This window comes from Myotis myotis, unplaced genomic scaffold (genome assembly GCF_014108235.1).
Source record: "Myotis myotis isolate mMyoMyo1 unplaced genomic scaffold, mMyoMyo1.p scaffold_m19_p_3, whole genome shotgun sequence".
NCBI lineage: Eukaryota > Metazoa > Chordata > Mammalia > Chiroptera > Vespertilionidae > Myotis > Myotis myotis.
In genome coordinates this window covers 113,039,094-113,059,665 of record NW_023416335.1, presented here as the reverse complement: position 1 = coordinate 113,059,665, position 20,572 = coordinate 113,039,094, and the positions used below count along the sequence as shown (strand labels likewise).

The 20,572-nt window shown below is 36.6% G+C and overlaps 1 protein-coding gene across 2 annotated transcripts in view; it reads right to left on the bottom strand.

The window, feature by feature from the left end:
- Nucleotides 1-20,572, bottom strand: part of KATNAL1 (katanin catalytic subunit A1 like 1) — a 104,788-nt gene that overhangs the window by 80,952 nt on the left and 3,264 nt on the right. For both annotated transcript variants that reach the window (XM_036301737.1, XM_036301738.1), the window contains exons 2-3: nt 12,890-13,065; nt 10,011-10,171 (exon numbers count right to left, since the gene is read on the bottom strand). In XM_036301737.1, coding sequence (XP_036157630.1) covers nt 10,011-10,171; nt 12,890-13,051 — 323 coding nt within the window. In that variant the 5' untranslated portion in view covers nt 13,052-13,065. The remainder of the gene's footprint in view (nt 1-10,010; nt 10,172-12,889; nt 13,066-20,572) is intronic.

Here is a 20,572-nt window from a genome sequence, read left to right as displayed (position 1 = left end):
AATCAATGGAAACATCTTTAAGTGAGTATTAAGAAAAAAAATTAAAACAAACCTGCACTAGTTAAAAAAAATAAAAATAAAGATATTTTGAGGCCTGGCTGTGGTAGCTCAGTGGATTGAGCATCGTCCCATGGACCAAGAGGTTCTGGGTTCGATTCCCTGTCAGGACACATGCCTGGGTTGCAGGCTCAATCCCCAGTAGGGGTGTGCAGGAGGCAGCCAATCAATGAGTCTCTCTTATCATTGATGTTTCTATCTCTCTCCCCCTCTCCCTTCCTCTCTGAAATCAATAAAAATATATTTTTTAAAAAAGATATTTTGAGACTAAAACTGGGGTTTTACCACTAAAAGAGACCTTTGTAAGAACTATTAAAGAATATGCCTCAGCAAAGAAGAAACTGAATCTAGAAAGAGTGAAATGCAAGGAATGGTGAACAAAACAACTGGTAAACACACAGATAAATCTAAATAAGCATTTTATTTATTCATTCACTCAAAAATCATTTATTAAGTGCCACACTGTGTTAGGCACTATTCTTGGTGCTGAGGAGATAGCAGTGAAACATTCAAAGGCCCTGACCTTACAGAGCTTACAGTATAGTGCGGGCAATAAACAATAAACGCAATATAATGTAAGGTAGCAGTAAGTACCATAAAGAGAAATAAAGCAGAGTAAAGGGATAAAATGGTGGCAACTGAGGGAGAAATATTTTAAATAAGGTAGTCAGGGTAAAACTCTCCAGGTAACATGGGAACAAAGACCTAAATGAGGGGAGGGCATTAGCCATCTGAATATCAATTGGAGTAGGGGTGAGGGGCAGGGGAGTGTATTTCTTGAGCACGTCTTACGTGCCAGGCTGTTCTTTACACTTTACTTGGTGTATTCAATCATTTACTTCTCAAAACAACCCCATGAGGTAACTGTAGTTCTGCTCTCCAATTTATGGAAGAGGAAAAGAGGGAAAGGTTGAATGGGTGGTTCACAGACACTAAAGGGCAGAGTTAGGATGAGATCCTCACAGCCTGGTTAATAACCCAGCTCTGGGCAAAGGAACCAGCTTTCTGTTCTTTGCATCCATGGTGTCCAGTACACAGTAGATGCTGAATATGTTGAGCTGAACTGAATACAGGAAGAGCAGCAGGATGAGGACTAGGGAACACGAGCAGGAGGTAAGACAGAAGAGATCTCAGTCAGAAAAAGAAAATCAGGAGAAAAACAAAATAGTGTAATATCACAGAAGCCATAAGAGCAATGCTCCAAAGAAGAAAGATGGTAAAATTATCAAGTGTTACAAAAGTTAAACACATGTCTTGAGAAGAGGCATTCCACTATTAAACTAGGAAGTTATCTTCAAGAATTCAGCCCCAAAACTGCAATGAATGGAGATCCAGGATTTTCTGTTGTTAAGGGAAAAGGGGTAGTGAAAGGCAATAGATGTACAGTGTATATTTTAGCAGACACCAAATGAACAAAGAAAGAAAATGACAGTGGCTAACATGCAGCAAGGCAAAGGTTTTTTTCAATAAATATTTTTAAGTGATGTGTTATGATTTCATTCTGACTTACCACTATCTTGTTCCCATTTCTTAGTTCACCTCTAATGAATTAAAATTTCTACCTTTCAGTTGTGTTTTCTGTAACATAAAAAATGACAGAAATACCAAGTACTTAGGCACTTATTATAATAAATACTGAGAATTCCAAAATGAAGATTTCATATGAGTACTGAATCCTATAAAATAAGGCTTTCCCTAGAGAAAACATAAAAGAAATAAAACAGTACATTCTTGGCGTACTTCAGATCAGAATCTAGAGTCCATAAGAAGCACCTATCGCCTGTCCTCACTCTCAGACTATCTTGCTTGCTTTTTCTCCCTCACTGAAGTAATCAGAAGAGACCTTCCACAAGTGCTCATTTGCATATCTACCTACTTCTCTGCATCAACGCTCACATAACTAACCTGTCTTCCCTCCCGTTACTCTGAATCAGCTGTCCATGCCCCCCTCCACTGGACCACTAGGTTCCATCTCCTCTCATCTATTCAAGGACATTGCTCCATAGCTGTCCATTTTCTCCCACACATTTTCAATGTTCTCCATCCTTCTGTAGCATTCTCATTGGCTTACAAACATCCTTTCCCTCCAAAACAACAAATCTTGACTCCATGTCTTCCCCAACTACCACTCAATTTCTCTGCTCCCCTTTTCAGCAAAACTAATTGAGGAATTGCATATATTCATTGTTTTCAATCCCTCTGGTTCCACTCTCTGAACCCACTCTGTTATTCTCCACCATTCCATCCAAAATACTCATCAAGGTCACCAATAAGCTCCATATTGCTAAATCCATTTCCACTATCAATCCTACCTTATTTGACCTACACACAGAATTGGATAAAGTTGCTTAGAATCTTTAAACCTCAATGTCTTCTAAAAAATAGGGATGAAAAAATAGTACTTATTTTAGAGGGTGGTTGTGATGATTAAGAAATAAACCATGTAAAAAGCCTATTAGCACAGTACCTGGTTCACAGTCAAGAATGCAGTAAATGTCAGTTATTGCAGTTCATCAGCACTGCTACCTACATGCTACCGAGAGTCTAAAAATAGAGTCCATCCCTTTCTCCACAAACAGGATTTTGGAAGAGAATATGACTTCAGAATGTTAAGAAAATGAGTTTAATTTCAACCTGTGAATCATATTAAGCAAATAACGTATTCCATCATACAAAGAACGACCTTAAATATTTTCTTTCTTAAAATTCCTTCCCTTGCTGGTGATTCCTAAATAACCACCACTAATCTCACTCTCTCTTAAACTCTGGTTCTCATTTCCAATTCTTATTCAACATCCTGGTCTGGAAATTTCATTATCTGTTCCAATTTTGCTCGCATTCTCTTTATCTAATTAATCACCAAATCCAGTCCATTCTATTTCAGTACTGGCTCTCACACCCATTTTACTGTAGGACTGTATGCTTAAGAGGCCAGGGACAGATCTGTTTCTGCATCCCAGCATAGTACTAGCACAATACTTGACATACAATAGGTGCCAGCATCCTACTTAAATTTCCCAGGACGTCTGGATTATTTTCTCTTATTGTTTTCTTAAGGCCAAGGGGTGTGTGTGTGTGTGTGTGTGTGTGTGTGTGTGTGTGTTTGGAGTGATCGCAGGGGGTTAGGGAGAGGATTGTTACCTTCATACTTTGAACAGGGCCAGAGATAATATCTAGCATATGATGAATGTTCATAAAATCTATGTTGGATAGATCAATAATATAGTATTTTTCTTCCTAAGACTTCAAAATAATTTTACAAAACAATTTCATCACAACAAACATATTCCAGAGGAGAAAAATGAGATGCAGAAAAGTAAACTTACTTGGAGGACCACTCAATTAGTGGTGGAACTGATAGAAAAATTTGCTCTCTTACCTCCTAATCCCAGGAAAATAACTGAGCTAGAGTCTGGGTGAAATACTTATAAGGATGAGATGATAGTTTGCTGTCTACTGGTACTTGACCTTGATCTTAACTGATCTTTTTCCACTGCAAATTGGCATTTTAAATGCTAGCAGCTACTTAACCTATTTGGATACCTTAAGAACATAAAGCAATAAGTTTAATACTAAGCAGTAAGAATTTCCCCTTGGCTGAAATTCTACAGAATAAGATAAATTTGATACAAATCATTCCTCCTATCTATATATGCACAGAAACACATTATGCTATTTCCCCTGATTCCAGATGAAATAACATTAGAAGGCATATCAGAGTTCCAGTTTACCCACACAGAATAAGCCAAAGATTAACTTCAGGCTTGTGTATCCTATTCTACCATCTCTCCAAAAATATGCAACTTTAAAAGATGTATCATTTATTTTTTAAGTTAAGTAAAAAATAGTTTATTGAATATATACTATGTCAAATACTGCTCCAATAAGAACATCTTAGTTTTGTGGCTTCAGGTTTCACTGGGAGACACCATTTTAAAATATTTTCATCCTTCTCTGGCAGGTGTTCTCAGTGGTTAGAACATCAACCCTACACTGAAGGGTCTTGGGTTCGATTCCAAGTCAAGGGCATGTAACTGGGTTGCAGGTTCAATCCCCAGCCATGGTCAGGGTGTGTGCAGGAGGCAACCAATTGATGTCTCACTCATATCAATCGTTTTCTCTCCCTCTCTCTTTCTCTCCTTTCCACTCTCTCTAATAATCAAAGGAAAAAATATCCTCAGGATATTCTGAAGATTAACGAAAAAATAAAATAAAATAAATAAAATGGTCTCATCTGGGCTGGATAGCTTAGTTGCTTAGAGCATTCTCCCAATAAACCAAGGCTGCAGGTTCAATCCTAAGTCAGGGCACATATAAGAACCCACCAATGAATGCAAAAATAAGTGGAACAACAAATCAATGTCTCTCTCCCCCTTCCTCTCTTTCTCTAAAAACAAAATTTTTAATAAAAAAAATTAAATGGTCTCATTAAAGAGAATGTTTAATAAACTTATTATAACATAAAAAATATAACATAATTTAATGAATACAAGATAGCTTTTAACTTAGGACACTAAGAATGACCTGGAGACTTCCTCTCTTTGGCATTTAATGATAATATTGCCACTACCTCCCATCATAATCCTACTTTTGTAGTTCAATTTCCTCAGGTTTAAGACAATGAATCTAACTCATTTTTTTTTAAAAAAAAAACTGTTTTGATTTATCCAAGCAGCTGCTGGTGATTGAAAACAGGATCATGATTGAACTCAGCAGAAGCATGACACATAAGATATAACTTCCAACAGCACTGCTGGAACCCACAGTATACAGAGTGCCTTGGTGTCCAGCAACAGGGATAAGGGAGAAGTTTTGAGTTAAGTCTATGAAGTGAAAAGGACAGAGGTATGAATCAGGCTACCAAATTTGTGCCTAATGCTAAACACATCAGATGCATCCCGGAAACATTTTGTGCAAAATAAGGTCAATTCTATTTTTCTATGGCCTTCCACTGTGATTTCAGATGTTCCCATAGAGAAATTTCTTTAATTATATTTAAAGTATCACAATTTATTAAGTTTAGCATTTCCAGCATCTTTATTTTCCTATCACCTCTAATAAGAAGCTAATCCGGTAGATGTATCAGAATATAGAGATGATATCAAAACATGCCAACAGACATCACTGATGTGTATAGGAAAGTAACACAGCAGAGTGGATATAAATAAGAGTCCTGAACTTGAGGTGATCTGGGTTCAAATCCTGACTGTCCCACTTTCTTGTTCAGATAACTTTGGAAAAATTACAAACTCTATAAGCTTCAATTTCCTCAGCTATAAATGGGGTTCATAATAATAAATTAGCAATAGTATTATGGGTACACAATAACACTAGCTACTTCATGGGATCATTGGAGTTTTAAATAAGATAATAGTTGTAAAACATTCAGTAAATGACTGATAATTAGTTATCATTCTTTCCCTGAAAATGAACACCAACTTTATGAGACTTGGATATTTAAAACACCATATCCTCTCTGCCAGAGTTATTCAAAATGTTTCAGAGAACTAAAGATTTATGTAAATTGTTCAGGGGGAATAATTTCCTTGAGGAATTTTATGAATGAGGCAATCATTTTTTAATTGTTAGTTGCTTATTTATCTGAAAGAACATTGTGGTATTTTGTTTCAAAATTGACCATTTTAGTTACTTATTACTTGACAGTTACTGTCTTATATACTAAGTTCTCTTAATTAATCCATGAGGTAGAGATCCCAGTTTTACAGATAGGGAAGCTAATATTTAGAGAGGCTAAATAACCTGTTCAAGATCATAAAACAAGCAGGTGTCAGAAGCAGACTTCAAACTCAGATCTCATGGACTCAAGTTAAGAGTCTTCCCATTAAACCAAGATACATAATGACTATATCCACTATTCACTATCTCTAAGGAAAATTTTATTATGCTTGTTTTACATGACCTATAGAAAAAAATTACCAGAGAAAAATATTATATTACCCTAACTTCCCATAACTTTTAACCCTACATTTACAATCTTAATAGTTACTTATTTTTTCAGCCCATGAACACATTCTGTGCTACAAACCTATGTAAATTTTACTTCATTAACATATGACTTACATATATGTCACCATGTGGTTTTGCTTATATAAAGATTTTATTCATAAAGTTTATCCCATGCTAATCCTCAAGGTATTAAACAGAATTTCTTCGCTAAGAGAACCTTGTGGAGTTGGTGAGTGCTTTTCTATTGTTGTTGATGATATAAGTGGGAATTAAAAAATTTCCCCTGGGCAATATTTAGTCTTAGATTTGTTTTTATTACGGATTTCTGATCCACAGAGGAAAAAAATACACACAATGGCTACATACAAAGAAAACGTTTTAAAATTTAGCATGGAGAATGGAGGTTCAGAGAAATATATTCTGGTCCATTCATCTTTCACTTTCAGTAGGAGTAAAGATCAAAGCAAAAGTATAAACATAAATCAGATCTGTATTATGAGCAGTTTAGGGAGAACAGAACAAAAAGGAAATACCGAGGCTAGTATTTCTCGAAAGAGAAGTTTCAGGTAAGTGTTCATCAATGGGAAAATGCCCGTCACACTTTTTATTCAGTTTGAGCCATGAATATTAGTGTTATTATCTGTGGCCACTGCTTTTTGATATACATCATGATGCTCTAGCAATTCAGAGCAGGTATTTCCTATACTAAAAGTTATTCCCAGGACCAGATGGTTGCTCTGGTGAATCCTACCAAACACTTAAAGAATAGTTAACACCAATCCTTCTTAAACTCTTCAAAAACAAACGAAGAAGAGGGAACACTTCCAAACTCATTTTATGAGGCCAGCATTACCCTGGCACCAACCCAGATAAGGACACCACAATAGAAAACTATAGACCAATATCCCCAATGAGCACAGAGGCAAAAACTCTCAACAAAATATTAGCAAACCAAATTCAACAATGTATTAAAAATTACCAAGTGAGATTAATCCCTGACATGCCAGGGTGGTTCAACATATACAAATCAATAAGTGTATCCAACCACATTAATAGTATGAAAGATACAAATTATATGATCCTCTCACTAGATGCAGGAAAAGCAGTTGATAAAATATAACATTCTTTCATGATTAAAAACCCTCAACAAATTGGATACAGAAAGAACATAATAAAGACTATGTATGACAAGCCCACAGCTAACATATTCAACAGTGAAAAACTAAAAGCTTCTTCCTCTAATATCAGGAATAGCACAAAGGTGCTCTCTCTCACCTTTTATTCAATACTAGAGGCCCAGTGCATGAAATTCGTGCACTCGGCAGGGGGGAGGGGAGTCCCTCAGCCTGGCCTGTGCCTTCTCGCAGTCTGGAAGCCCTCTCGTGATGTCTGACAGATGGCTTAGGACATCCTTAGCGCTGCCATGGAAGCAGGAGAGGCTCCTGCCACCACCGCTGTGCTTGGCAGCTATGAGCCCGGCTTCTGGCTGAGCTGTGCTGACCACAAGGGGCAGTTCCTACATTGAGCATCTGCCCCTGGTGGTCAGTGCACATCACAGCGACCAGTCATTCCACCATTCAGTCTATTTGCATATTAGCCTTTTATTATATAGGATTGTACTGGAAGTCCTAGCTGAGCAATTAGGCAAGACAAAGAACTAACAGGCATCCAAATCAAAAAGGAAAAACAAAAATTAGTATTATATACTGGTGATATGATTTTTTTAAATATATTTTTATTGATTTCAGAGAGGAAGGGAGAGGGAGAGAGAGATAGAAACATCAATGATGAGAGAGAATCATTGATCGGCTGCCTCCTGCACACCCCTCACTGGGGACTGAACCCGCAACCCGGGCATGTGCCCTTGACCGGAATCGAACCCAGGACCCTTCAGTCTGCAGGCCAACACTCTATCCACTGAGCCAAACTGGCTAGGGCTGATCTTAAAAACAGAAAAGACTAAACCAAAAAATTGTTGAAACTAATCAATGAATTCAATAAAGTTGTGGATATAAAATCAACAAACAGAAATCAATGTGTTTCTATACAATAATAATGAAACAGCTGAAAAAAAAGTAAAGAAACCTTCTCATTCACAATAGTATCAAAACAATAAAACAGGAAGTGAAATATATGTAAAATGAAAACTACAAAACTTTAATGAAAGGAACTAAAAGAACACAAACAAATAGAATAGATCCAGAGACACAGAAGAATGGAACAGATTGACGAATCTCAGAGGGAAGGTGGGGGGTGAGGGGGAGTGGAGGTAGGGAGAGATTAACCAAAGAACCTATATGCATATACACATAACCCATGAGGGGTAATGGTTACCTTAATTCAAAACACCCGAAGGTAGTTACATCTGAGGAAAGCACTATATTGTTGTAGACCTTAGAACAGGATCATCATCTAGTATTTTTATAGTGGAAATCATAAATCTGCCCATAACTCAGTGGGTAAAAACCTGAAGGAATAAATTAACCACTTTTCACAGTTTTTTAAATGCTTTTAGGAAACTTCAGCAAGTGAAACACAGGATCACAGCTACTGGCCAAAGGAAAACTTACTTACAACACTCTGGCCACAATACCACTTCACAATCTAGGGCAGGGGTCCTCAAACTTTTTAAAGAGGGGGCCAGTTCACTGTCCCTCAGACTGTTGGAGGGCCGGACTATAGTTTAAAAAAAAACTATGAACAAATTCCTATGCACACTTCACATATCTTATTTTGAAGTAAAAAAACAAAACAGGAACAAATACAATATTTGTATTTGCATGTGACCCGCGGGCCGTAGTTTGAGGACCCCTGCTCTAGGGAAATGAAAGCCAGAAAGACCTAAACTCAGGTCCTAATCTAGCCTAACTTAACTAGTCAGGGTCTCTCAGGCCTCACTTTCTCATTTGTGGAATTAATGGAGTTATTCATTCAATGTTGGTTGAATGCCTATGTACCAAACCCTGTGTTGACAATGGAAGTCTGTTATTTTTGTTTTGAGTAAATAAAAAGCATAGTCCTGACTTTGCAAAGCTCCTAATCTTTTGAATATACCAAAAAATGCGACCTACCTCTATGACAAGCCGTCATGCCTGGGCAAATTAAAAAAGGCTACAGAGAGGAGGAAATACAATTCAGCTGAGACTTAATGAATATAAGTTGCTTAGATGGGGCTATGGGAATTCATTAAAGAACTGTTCAAAGACAAGATGACAGGAAAGAATGAGAAGAGAAAGGTTTATGTAGGTGATGCACAGACTGGGCATCAGGGAGATAAACTTAAGAGCTTTATATGCCACAGTAGGGAATCTGACCTTTAACCTTTAAGAAACAGTAAACACTAAGATTCTAGAAATTGGCTGTAAGCCCAACCAGATAAATCCAATTTGTCTATCATTTCATCTAAAAATAAGAATCTTTCAAAGCAAAAATATTTTGCCCTGACCAGTTTGGTTCAGTGGCTGGGGCGTCGGCCTGTGGACTGAAAAGTCCCGGGTTCGATTCCGGTCAGGGGCATGTACCTTGGTTGCGGGCACATCCTCAGTAGGAGGTGTGCAGGAGGCAGCTGACGGATGTTTCTCTCACATGGATGTTTCTACCTCTCTATCCCTCTCCCTTCCTCTCTGTAAAAAATCAATAAAATATATTTTTTTAAAAATGTTTTAAAGGAAAAAAGCCATCCAAGTATTGATGCTGATATTATGAAATCTAAAAGATTTCATTTAACTGAAAATTTTAGGACTATATTTCTATTGTTATAAGTACAGTAGCAAAAACATTCTAAAAGCAAGATATACCATTTCTGTTCTTTATCAAATACAAGTAAAAACTCTGTAAACCCATAGGTGTAAAAAGTATACGCAGGTATTATATTTACATGCCCCCCAAGAGACTTTTCATCCTTTGTCCAGATAAAGCTTCACTCTCTTCACTCTGAATATTAATTAGCTACAGAAGGACCTAAAGAGAACATGAAGTCCATTTACCTGTGTTCTGCAGGTACAGGGGGCGGCCAAACAGCAGGGTCTCTAAATGGTTCGTCTTGACAGGACACAGGGAAATCTGGGGGCTTGTCAATTTTAAAACTTTCCAAAGTGTTGACAATACTTTTAACTTGTTCATATTCTTCCAGTAATTCCTGCCGAACCTTAAATAAATAAATAAATACATACATACATACATATATATAGCCTTTATGCCAGAAATTGTTTCAAGTTTATATAAATTGCTATAGAATGCAAGTTTCCTTAATGTTTTTCAAAGTATGCAACATGAGTCATTAAAAAAAAAAATATTCAAAAACAAAGAACTATTTAAAGGGATATAGATAGAAGGGCAGGAATCAGTTTAAAAAAAGATATAATTAAATACCTTTTCACAGGGGAACTAGTAATATACCTTCATAATGGAACTTTATTTCTACCAAGGAATGTAATGACCATGAACATACTTTAAAACAAGCAACTAATTCAGTAACAAGTTAGCCAGTCCCAGAGAACTATAATATTAATGCTAAATCATTTTAATATACTTAGAAATAACTTCCAAAAAAGTTTTTAAATTTTTTATTTATTAATCTTAGAGAAAGGAAGAGAGAGAGAATCATCAATTTGTTATTCCACTTATTTACGCATTCATTAGTTAATTCTTATAGGTGCCCTGACTAGGGATAAAACCTGCAGCCTTGCATAGTGGGACGATGCTCTGACCAATTGAGCTACCCGACCAGAGCTAGCTTCCAAAAACTTACCAGCCAAGTTTTTGACCAGCATTTGCTGTCCCCAATCTCACTAAATATGAAATGCCTGCTTGTTATGGGCGTATGAAAGCCTGAAGTGGTCAAATACTATATGAATAACACACTTCTAATTTTTATTTAAATTCTCCTTCATCTAAAATCTGAATTCTTTGGGACTTGTTAAATTCTTTCAAGTCCTGGGCAAAGTTTATTTTGGGCTCAAAGGCCAGATTTTTCCTGTATTTCAAAACTCTCATTGAGCACCTAGTATATGGAAATTCTTGTGTTTTGAAACTCTGAGCCAAAACTAATTTTCAAAGGCAAATAGGTAATTGATTGAAAATTACATTTATAAACTCAGTTTAACAATTCTAATTTTTTAAATCAGAATGCACACTTTACTGTAAAGCAGAGCATAAGAAATGTGCCTTGAACTTTACCTTGAATAATAGGTAATATTGTTCAAGAAGAGAGAGAGGAAGGAAGAGAGAATCATCACTTTATATTAAATCATCAATTTAATATATATAGAAAGGAACATATTAAGGAGATGCAGAATCAAAGAAAAACCTAGGTAAAGTTCAACTGCTCATATGTGCAATTACATGATATACTTGGAGCAATGAAATTTCAGAACCTAATGGAAAGAAACAGTAGAAATATCTGAATAAAAATGGCAACTATTTAATACAATTAATAACTTATCAAGAATATTTCCATGCTAGATTAATAAACCACTCTTATCTGTGGCTAGTATGTAGGATAGAGGAAAACAACTAAAATTTTCAACTTGACATAGAGCAAGTATATTGTTCTCACTCAACATAATCTGGTAACACTTAAGTCAGAAAATAAGCCAAATTTACCCTACAAATTTAGTAAAACATCAATTTCTGACTAGTGGAAAAATTAGAAGAAACACTTAAAAGGCATTAGTACGTAAAATGGAAACTTCAAAGAAATACTTGACTTTGTACTTATAATTTTAAAAGGATTTTAAGTTTTAAGAATAAGTGGAAAATTATAATTCAAGGTTTTATTAACTGTACTATTATAAAATCAAGTTGTATAGTCAAGAGACAGCAAACATATTAGTGTTTTTTATTAGATTACTGACTCCTTTGTATTCGTAAGGAATCTTTCAAAAGAATAAACTTTCTTAAAGGAAAAGTTTTATGAAATGGGTCAAACTGCATGTAGAACTGAAAGGGGAAAGGGCAAGTAGCAATAATTTATTTCAAAAATTTGTTCTCACAATTAGGCAACTGATCATGAAATTTTTAAAAAATTAAAATAGGTTCAATTCGTATTAAGCATCTTTGAAGTATGTCTCATGAAATAATAAAAAATATGTAAAATATTATCTGGGCAAGAGAGAAAACTATTCAGAGTGCATTTTAAATATACCTCAGTATTCAGACAAGTAAGAACTATTTACATCTCAAGTTCTAATCCTATATAATAAAAGACTAATATGTTAAGTGCCTGATTGTCTGGTTGGCTGTTCAACCAATCAACATGCAATATGCTAATGATATGCTAAGGCTACTCAACCCCTCGCTATGACGTGCACTGACCACCAGGGGGCAGACGCTCCAACCGGTAGGTTAGCTTGCTGCTGGGGTCCAGCTGATCGGGATTGAGTGAGACACGCCCTGGAGCCCTCCCGCGTATCACCACCCCCCCCACTCCCCCCACCCCCTCACCGCTGGCCAACCTCCCACATCTCTCCCCAGCCCCAATCGTGCACCAGTGGGGTCCCTCGACCAGGCCTATGCCCTCTCACAATCCGGGACGCCTCGGGGGATGTTGGAGAGCCGGTTTCAGCCTGACAGTGGAACAACCAGTTGCTATGATGCACGCTGATTACCAGGGAGCAGACACTCAATGCCGGAGCTGCCCCCTGGTAGTCAATGCACTCTCACAGTGGGAAGCACCGCTCAGCCAGAAGCTGGGGTCACAGCTTAAGCTGTCAGTCAGACATCCCCCATTGGCTCCTGGACTATGAGAGAGCACAGGCCGGGCTGAGGGACCCCTCCCCTAAGTGCACGAATGTCCTGCACCAGGCCTCTAGTCTTTCAAGAACAACAGACTGCTGCCCTGACTCACTGAATAATGTGACCTTACCTGTTGCCATTTGCCTCTGATAGCTGGGTCTCTAACTGACTGGCAATGTCTCTGAATCTGCTGGATCACGCCTTGGTAATATACCATTGATGAGTCATAATTTCCAAGAAGTGCATATTCTCTTCCTTTCTTTGCATTGTCACAAATCTCAGCCAAGTTCATCTTCTTTCAGAGACCTAAACATTAAATATAATGACTTTTTATTAAGTTTTCAGTACTGACTTCAAAATATGTTTTATTATTCTTTAAAATATCAGCTTAAAACTACATGGAAAGTCAAAATGGTTTTTTCTTTGTTTGAGGTTATCTGAATACATCTTAAAATATTGAACAAAGTTTCTAATTTTGGCAGCACAAAAGAGTTCAGAAAAGAACACCCAAGACAATAATGAGAAATTACACAGCTCTGAACTACGGATTCCTGTTACAGGTACTGGTTTTTCTTGCTCATTTGTAATATCAACAAACTGCAATAATAGTAAACATGATCTTGCTTAATTTCTTTCCATCTACTCTTGAAAATGTAGAAATATATGAATATCACATATTTTCCAATTATGTCAATTAAAACCACAGAAATTCTCACTAAAACTTTTTGGCCTAAAAACAAAATGTCATACTGAAGGAACACATTTTAACAGAACAGCCTATAGTTGTCCACACATCATTTATGTGCATTTAATGTGCCATACAACTTAAATCTAAGCAAAATCCTATGAATTAAACTACCTGAGCTCTTTTTGTTCAACTGTAATCACCCATGATCCTGCCTTTCTCTATCGCTTTTTCTTTTTTGTCTGTGCAAATAACTATCACTAATCTTTTCTATTCTACAAGATGCTAGAAGACCATCATCTGAAACTCTGGTTTCCACCAAAGCTTCCCAGCCCATCATTCCAGCTTTTCTTCCAGGCTTCCCAAACATCTCCCAGAATCATTCCAGACTTCCATGCAGAAATACTTTCCACTCAAGACTACAAAGAGTAGGAACTACAGAGATACAGAAGAATGACATCCCGGGAAGAAGTCCAAATTGCCCTATTTTTACTTCCTGGAACAGTAGACCAATGAATAACCTTAGAAGAGAAAATCATAGTATTTTTCCATGCCTTCCTGAGGGAATTAGAGTTTGGTGTGGGTAGCTTGGCTCTTCCTCTCTGTCTCTTATCTATTCTTAAGGGGCTCTAACACTCTGCCTCAAAATTAACCACATCTAGTTCTAGGCTCTTTAAGTGACTACAGTACTTTCTTAAAAATAAAGCTGTTTTCTTTATGTGTTTTGGCATGTTATATTTGCCCCTTCGCCAAGCATAGGTTCACTGAAGGCATCATCTATGTTACTTGAGAATTACACTGCAGCTAATTATACACTATTGTTACATGGTAAGAAATTCCAATATTCTGTAGATCAATAATATAGAACCGTAGAAAGCCTCTTCTCAAATTAAATATTATCACAAAGCAGGAAGGTCTTTTTACAGTAAACAACCTGCAATTAATAAATACAATAGAAACAAAACCGTTCTATATATTTTCTGTTAAATTCACTGTGAGACTAAGCATTAATTCTGCTATTATGTGCAGGTACACAACTCTGCAGAATAAAAATACCTTGATGTAAAGCAGCAGTCAGCAAACTTTGTAAAGGATCAAAGAGCAAATACTTTAGGTTTTAAAGACTAACGGGAAATATTGAGGACATTATTTAAGTAGTGACACAATGAGACAAAATTTCCACAATTTTTATGGATGAAATTCAAAATATTATACTAATAGTTAAGCACAACTTTTTGTAATACAGGTCTTCTAATAAAAATTAAACTCTTTGGGGGAAGATGAATATTTCACTTAGTTGGGATTCAAAGTTACTGTTCCCTAACATCAAAATCAAATGCAGCCCTGGCCAGTATGGCTCAGTTGTTTGCAGTGTAGCCTGTACACCAAAAGGCTGTGGATTCCATTCCCAGTCGGGGATACATACCTAGGTTTTGGGTTTGATCCCCCGTCAGGGTACATACGGGAGACAACCAATCCATGTTTCCCTTTTTCTCTTACTCTCTAAAATCAGTAAACATATCCTCAGATGAGGATGTTTAAAAAAAAATCAAATACAAATGTTCATACATTAATGATGATTTTAATGAAATTTTATGTATTTCATGTTTAAAGATGTCTTTTCACCCAGATAGATACTGTCACATACTGATATCAAATCATAAGCATACATTTCATTCAGTATAATCATTGTTTGGAAGGCATTTAAAGAATCTATTCTTTTGATATTGTCTTTTGCATGTCATTACATTGCAGATTAACCTCTTTCAACCGAGTCAGGAGGAAATGTCTCACCTGCACAGTAAAATGTAATTTGTAATATGAAAATATTCTTTGCACTTGCATTAAAGTCTGAAAAATGATGCTAAAACTGTAATTTGAGCACAGAAAATACATGTACTGCAAATCCAGTGGGGGGGTAATGAAGATCTCACTTCTTTGTTTTAACTTTTGACTGCATGGAAGGCTACATAAAACAGTTTCGTATCACTTCAGTCAAACAACATTAGTTGGCATTGAAATGACTGGGCTAAGGGACACCCCTCCCCCCATGAGCGCACGGATTTCATGCACCAGGCCTCTAGTGAAAATATAACAGAAATCTTTGTCTCAACTACTGAATTCTGTCATTCTAGCACAAAAGTACCTATGAAGAATATGTAAACAAATGAATGTGGTTGTGTTGCGATAAAACTTTATTTATGGACACTGATTACTGAATTTCACTTAATTTTTACATATCACAAAACAGTGTTCTTCTTTTGACTTTTTTAACCATTAAAAAAATACAAAAACCATTCTTAGTTCAAGTGGCAGGCTGGATTTGGCCCCAAATTGTAGTTTGCCAACTCCTGCTTTCAGCTTCTCATAAGAATCTAGGAAAACAAAAGTAAATTAAAACCCAAACGGAGTAGACGAAAGAACATAATATAATTAAGAGCAGAAATCAATAAAACAGAAACAGTCAAACAACAGAAAATTTCAACACAGCCAAAAGCTGGTTCTTTGGAAAAATCATTAAAATTGATAAAGCTCTAGTGACATTGACCAGGAAAGGGAGAAAGAAAACAAAAGTTACCTAAATCAGAATAAAGGAGGGGCTACTACTACAAACTTCAGCAGTATTAAAAGGCAAAAGAGGACTTAATGAAATTAACAAATTCTATGAAGGTCACAACATACCAAACTTACTCAAGAAAAAATACAGTAATTAATCAGAACACTAGTAATCCTATAGCAATCAATTAAATTCAATTTGTAATATAAGATCTATCTGGGAACAACAACAAAAAAAAAAAACCAACCAACTCCAGACCCAAATGCTTCATTAGTGAATTCTCCCAAGCATTTAAGGGAAAAATAAAACCAATTCTACACAAACTCTCTCAAAAAAGAAGAAGTGGAAAAACATCCAACTCATACTTTAAAACCAACCTTACCTTGATACAAAACCAGACATTATAAGAAATTGATATACCAATATCCTTCGGAAACATAGATACAAAAATCTTTAAATTTTAGCTAATCAAATCCAGTAATGTACATAAAACATAATGCATTATGCCCGACTGGAGTTTATACCAAAAATGTAAAGTGTTTTATATTTAAAACCAATCATATAATTTTTTAAAATTTTTAATTACAGTTTACATTCACTATTACTTTGTATTTATTTCAGGAATAGAGCATAGTGATGAGACAATCATATACTTTATAAAGTGGTATTTCCAGTACCCACCTGGCACCACAGATAGTTATTATAATATTATTGACTATATTCACTATGCTGTACTTTACATCCCCATGATTATTTTGTAACTACCAATATGTACTTCTCAATCCCTTCACCTTTTTCACCCTGTCCCCACAACAATCCCCCACCAGCAACCATCAGTCTGTTCTCTGTATCCATGAGTCTATTTATTTTGTTTGTTCACTTATGTTGTTCTTTAGATTCCACATATAAGTGAAATCATAGGGTATTTGTCTTTCTCTAACTGATCCATTTCACCCAGCACAATACACTCCAAGTCCATCCAAGCTATCGCAAATGGTAAGATTTCATTCTTTCTTATAGCCAAGTAATATTCATTGTATATATGCACCACCACTTTTTTATCCCTTTGTCTATGGGCACTTGGGTTACCTCTATATCCGGGCCACTGTAAACAACACTGCAAGGAACATAGGGGTGCACATATTCCTCCGAATTAGTGTTTTTTGTTTCCTCCATACATACCCAGAAGTGGAATTGCTGGGTCACAAGGCAGGTTCCCTTTTTAATTTTTTGAGGACCCTCCATACTGTTTCCCATAGTGATTGCACCAATCTACATTCCCACCAACAGTTCATGAGGGTTCCCTGCTCTCCACATCCTCACCAACACTTGTTGTTTGTTGATTTATTGATAGCCATTCTGACAGGCGTGAGAAGGTATCTCACTGCAGTCTCAATTCGAAATTCTCTGATGATAAGTCACATTGAGAATCCCCTCATGTCTACTGGCTATCTGTCCCTTTTGGAGAAGAGTCTATTCAGGTTCTTTGCCTGAATAGACTCTTTTTTGGGGGGGTGGGGGGAGAAGGTAGAGTTGTATGAGTTCTTTACAAATTTTGGATATTAGCCCTTTATTGGATGTATCATTGGAAAGGATCTTCTCCCATTCAGTAGGTTGTCTTTTCATTTTGTTGATGGTTTCCTTTCATACTTTCACTAGAGCTACCATATATAACTATGGTTATCCAGGAAAGTATTTAAAATAATGCTGAGTACATGAAAATATGCATGTATTTTAATTTATAAATAGATGTTTAAATATTAGTGAAATCATAATATAAATCAGCCCAGAAATGAGATGTAGTCAGAGAATTGAAGAATTTTAGAGCTATTGGGATCTCAAATCACATAGTGGAACTCTGTTTCTTTGAAGATAAACCAAGTCAAAGACATTACTACTATCAATGGACTATAAAATAACACTTTATAGTATTTAAGGAAGCCTCACTAAAAAGAATAATTCATGAATCCTTTTATAGATCATTTTGTAATGTAACTACTACCTGTTCTACCTGACTTCTATAGTAAGTTAAAGTCCTAGAAAGTGGTCTTTTGTCCAACAGAAATGACAATCCTGCCATGCTGTTGGTAAGGAGGGGGAGATGGGGAAGAGAAAGATCTTCAGTTATTGAGCACTGAGGGTTTACCTTCATGAAACTGTCTAGTCTTCCCAACAATCTTGTGAAATATAAAGTATTTACATCTTTTTGAGTATGGGTACAGGTTTGGAAACTTGGCCATGATCACAGAAAATAAGCTGTAGTCCCAGAACTAGACAACAGATCTACCTGACCCCTTCCACTGCACCCTGCAGAATATTCTCTATAAAAGAATACAATTACACATGCTGAGAAAATAGTGCAAATTATTAATCCAAACTATGTGCAAGGGGCTACCTAGTTTTACTATGATATTTACACAAAATAGACAATAATGATGTTAAATGAATAAATCCAAAATTGTCGAGGAATGGTCCAATCATAAGTTCTTGGTCTGGATTCTCTTCTCAATAGCACAACAGGCTACTGGTTTCTTCAATATGTTAAGTTCTCCTTTAGTAAATCAATCAATTAAAATTTAAAGAAAACAATCACACAACCTCGTGTTTTGCTGCCGTTGAAAATTACTGACTTCTAATCTCGGCTCAGTGAAACGATTCCTACTTGTGCTAACTCAGTCCCCTTTCCAGCATGGTTATGCCAGATCCCCACCATTATCCTTTCCTAACCCCATCGCTTCCCTCACCAATTAACCTTTAATCCCATCCACCTCTTAGAAACCATAGCTTTGAACTTGCTCACCTTTCACAGCCCAACCTATAAATATCCTATCTATTCTCACCTTTCTTCTTCCTTTTCAGGGCAACTCTCTTCCTAGTGACACCAGCACTCTGCCTAGGAACACATCTAGTACTTAGTTGGTACTTATAAAATGCAACAAATTAATTCCTTCACCCTGCTCATCCTGTCCTTTCCTACATTTTGGGGGACCTCTATCAGCTCTCTCCTCTCTTTTCATCCCCTACATCTTCCAACATTTTCTTTTCATGGTTTTTTTCCCTAATAGCATGTTATCAATCTTAAAACAAACAAAATAAAACAACCTACAAACCTTTTTTGTTACTGCCTCATCTCTTTCTTTTCTATGTAGTCATGCTTCATTAAAATAAAAAGTTTGGGTGGAGCACACCCACGCCTTTCTTCCCTCTCCAGCAGGGATCTCCTAAACTTTAAGGGTCCCCTGGAGACTTGCAACCAGGGGAGCAATAGGCAGCAGCAACTCATCCTGGGCTAAGCCCCTGAACCTGTTTCCAAGGCCCCCTTTTCTCAGTGAGCTAACAGGAGCCCTACCTTGGCTCTCACCTGTTGCTTCCTCTATCCTAAGCCCTTCCTGTTTCACTGTCCCCAGCTGTAATAAATGTACTCCCAAAATCAAATAAATAAACAGTGTGCCTGATAATTATATTAAGGAAGTACTGTCAATTTTTTTGAGCAGGATATTATAGTTACGTATTCTTAAGTAATACTTAACTTTTAAAGATATGTATTTAAATAATTACAGATAAAAGGATATGATATCTGAGTTTAGCTATAAAATAATCCAGTTGGGGGACAGGAGTTATAGATGAAACAAAACTGATTATGTGTTCATTCTTCAAGATAGGTTATGGACACATGGGGACTCATCTATTTCCTTTTCCTTTTGATATGTATTATTATGCGAAATTTTAAACTTTTTTTTTCAAGTAACCTATGCTCAGATTCCTCTTCTTAATTTTTGCAAAGTTTAGAAATTATTTGAAGCCACCAAATTCACTGGACACACTTCTACCTTTAACCTTACTTGCACTCTCCAAGGCACCTGATACTCGGGCCCACTCTGTGCTTACTTTCCTTCTCCTTTGTCATTTGTTATGCGTGCTCTCTGGGGTTCTTCCTCTCTGCCTTCTAACCTCAGTATACTGTGTCAGCTTTCCTCCCACTTCCTCTCAAAAATGTCCCACACACATACATACATACGTACACACACACACACACACACACCGTAAATGCTGCCTCTTTGCAAGAGTTCCATATTCGAACTTCTCCCTTCTTCATTTCTAAACATTCCTCCTCCGTGAACTGGTCCATTCCCTTCTATAACTTCACTATGAGCATGCAAACCTTGACCTCTAGCCCTGAGCTCTCTCCTGAACTCCAGATCCAAATGCATCCTTACCTGAATGCCCTACAGGAACCTTGAACAAACAGTCAAAACTGAACTGATTTATCTTTATCTTTCATCTCCACAAAAACCTACTCCTTCTCACCTCAACCAATGGTTTCATGATCCTGTCAGTCATTCTAGCCAGAAAAGTAGGAATCAGTTGTCTTACAATTCCAAATCTTTCTAGCCCCAACACCCAGACTCTTAAGTCAGATCAATTTTATCTCTTAAACTAGAGCAGCGGTTCTCAACCTGTGGGTCACAACCCCTTTGGAGGTCGAATGACCCTTTCACAGGGGTCGCCTAAGACCATCAGAAAACACATATATAATTACATATTGTTTTTGTGATTAATCACTATGCTTT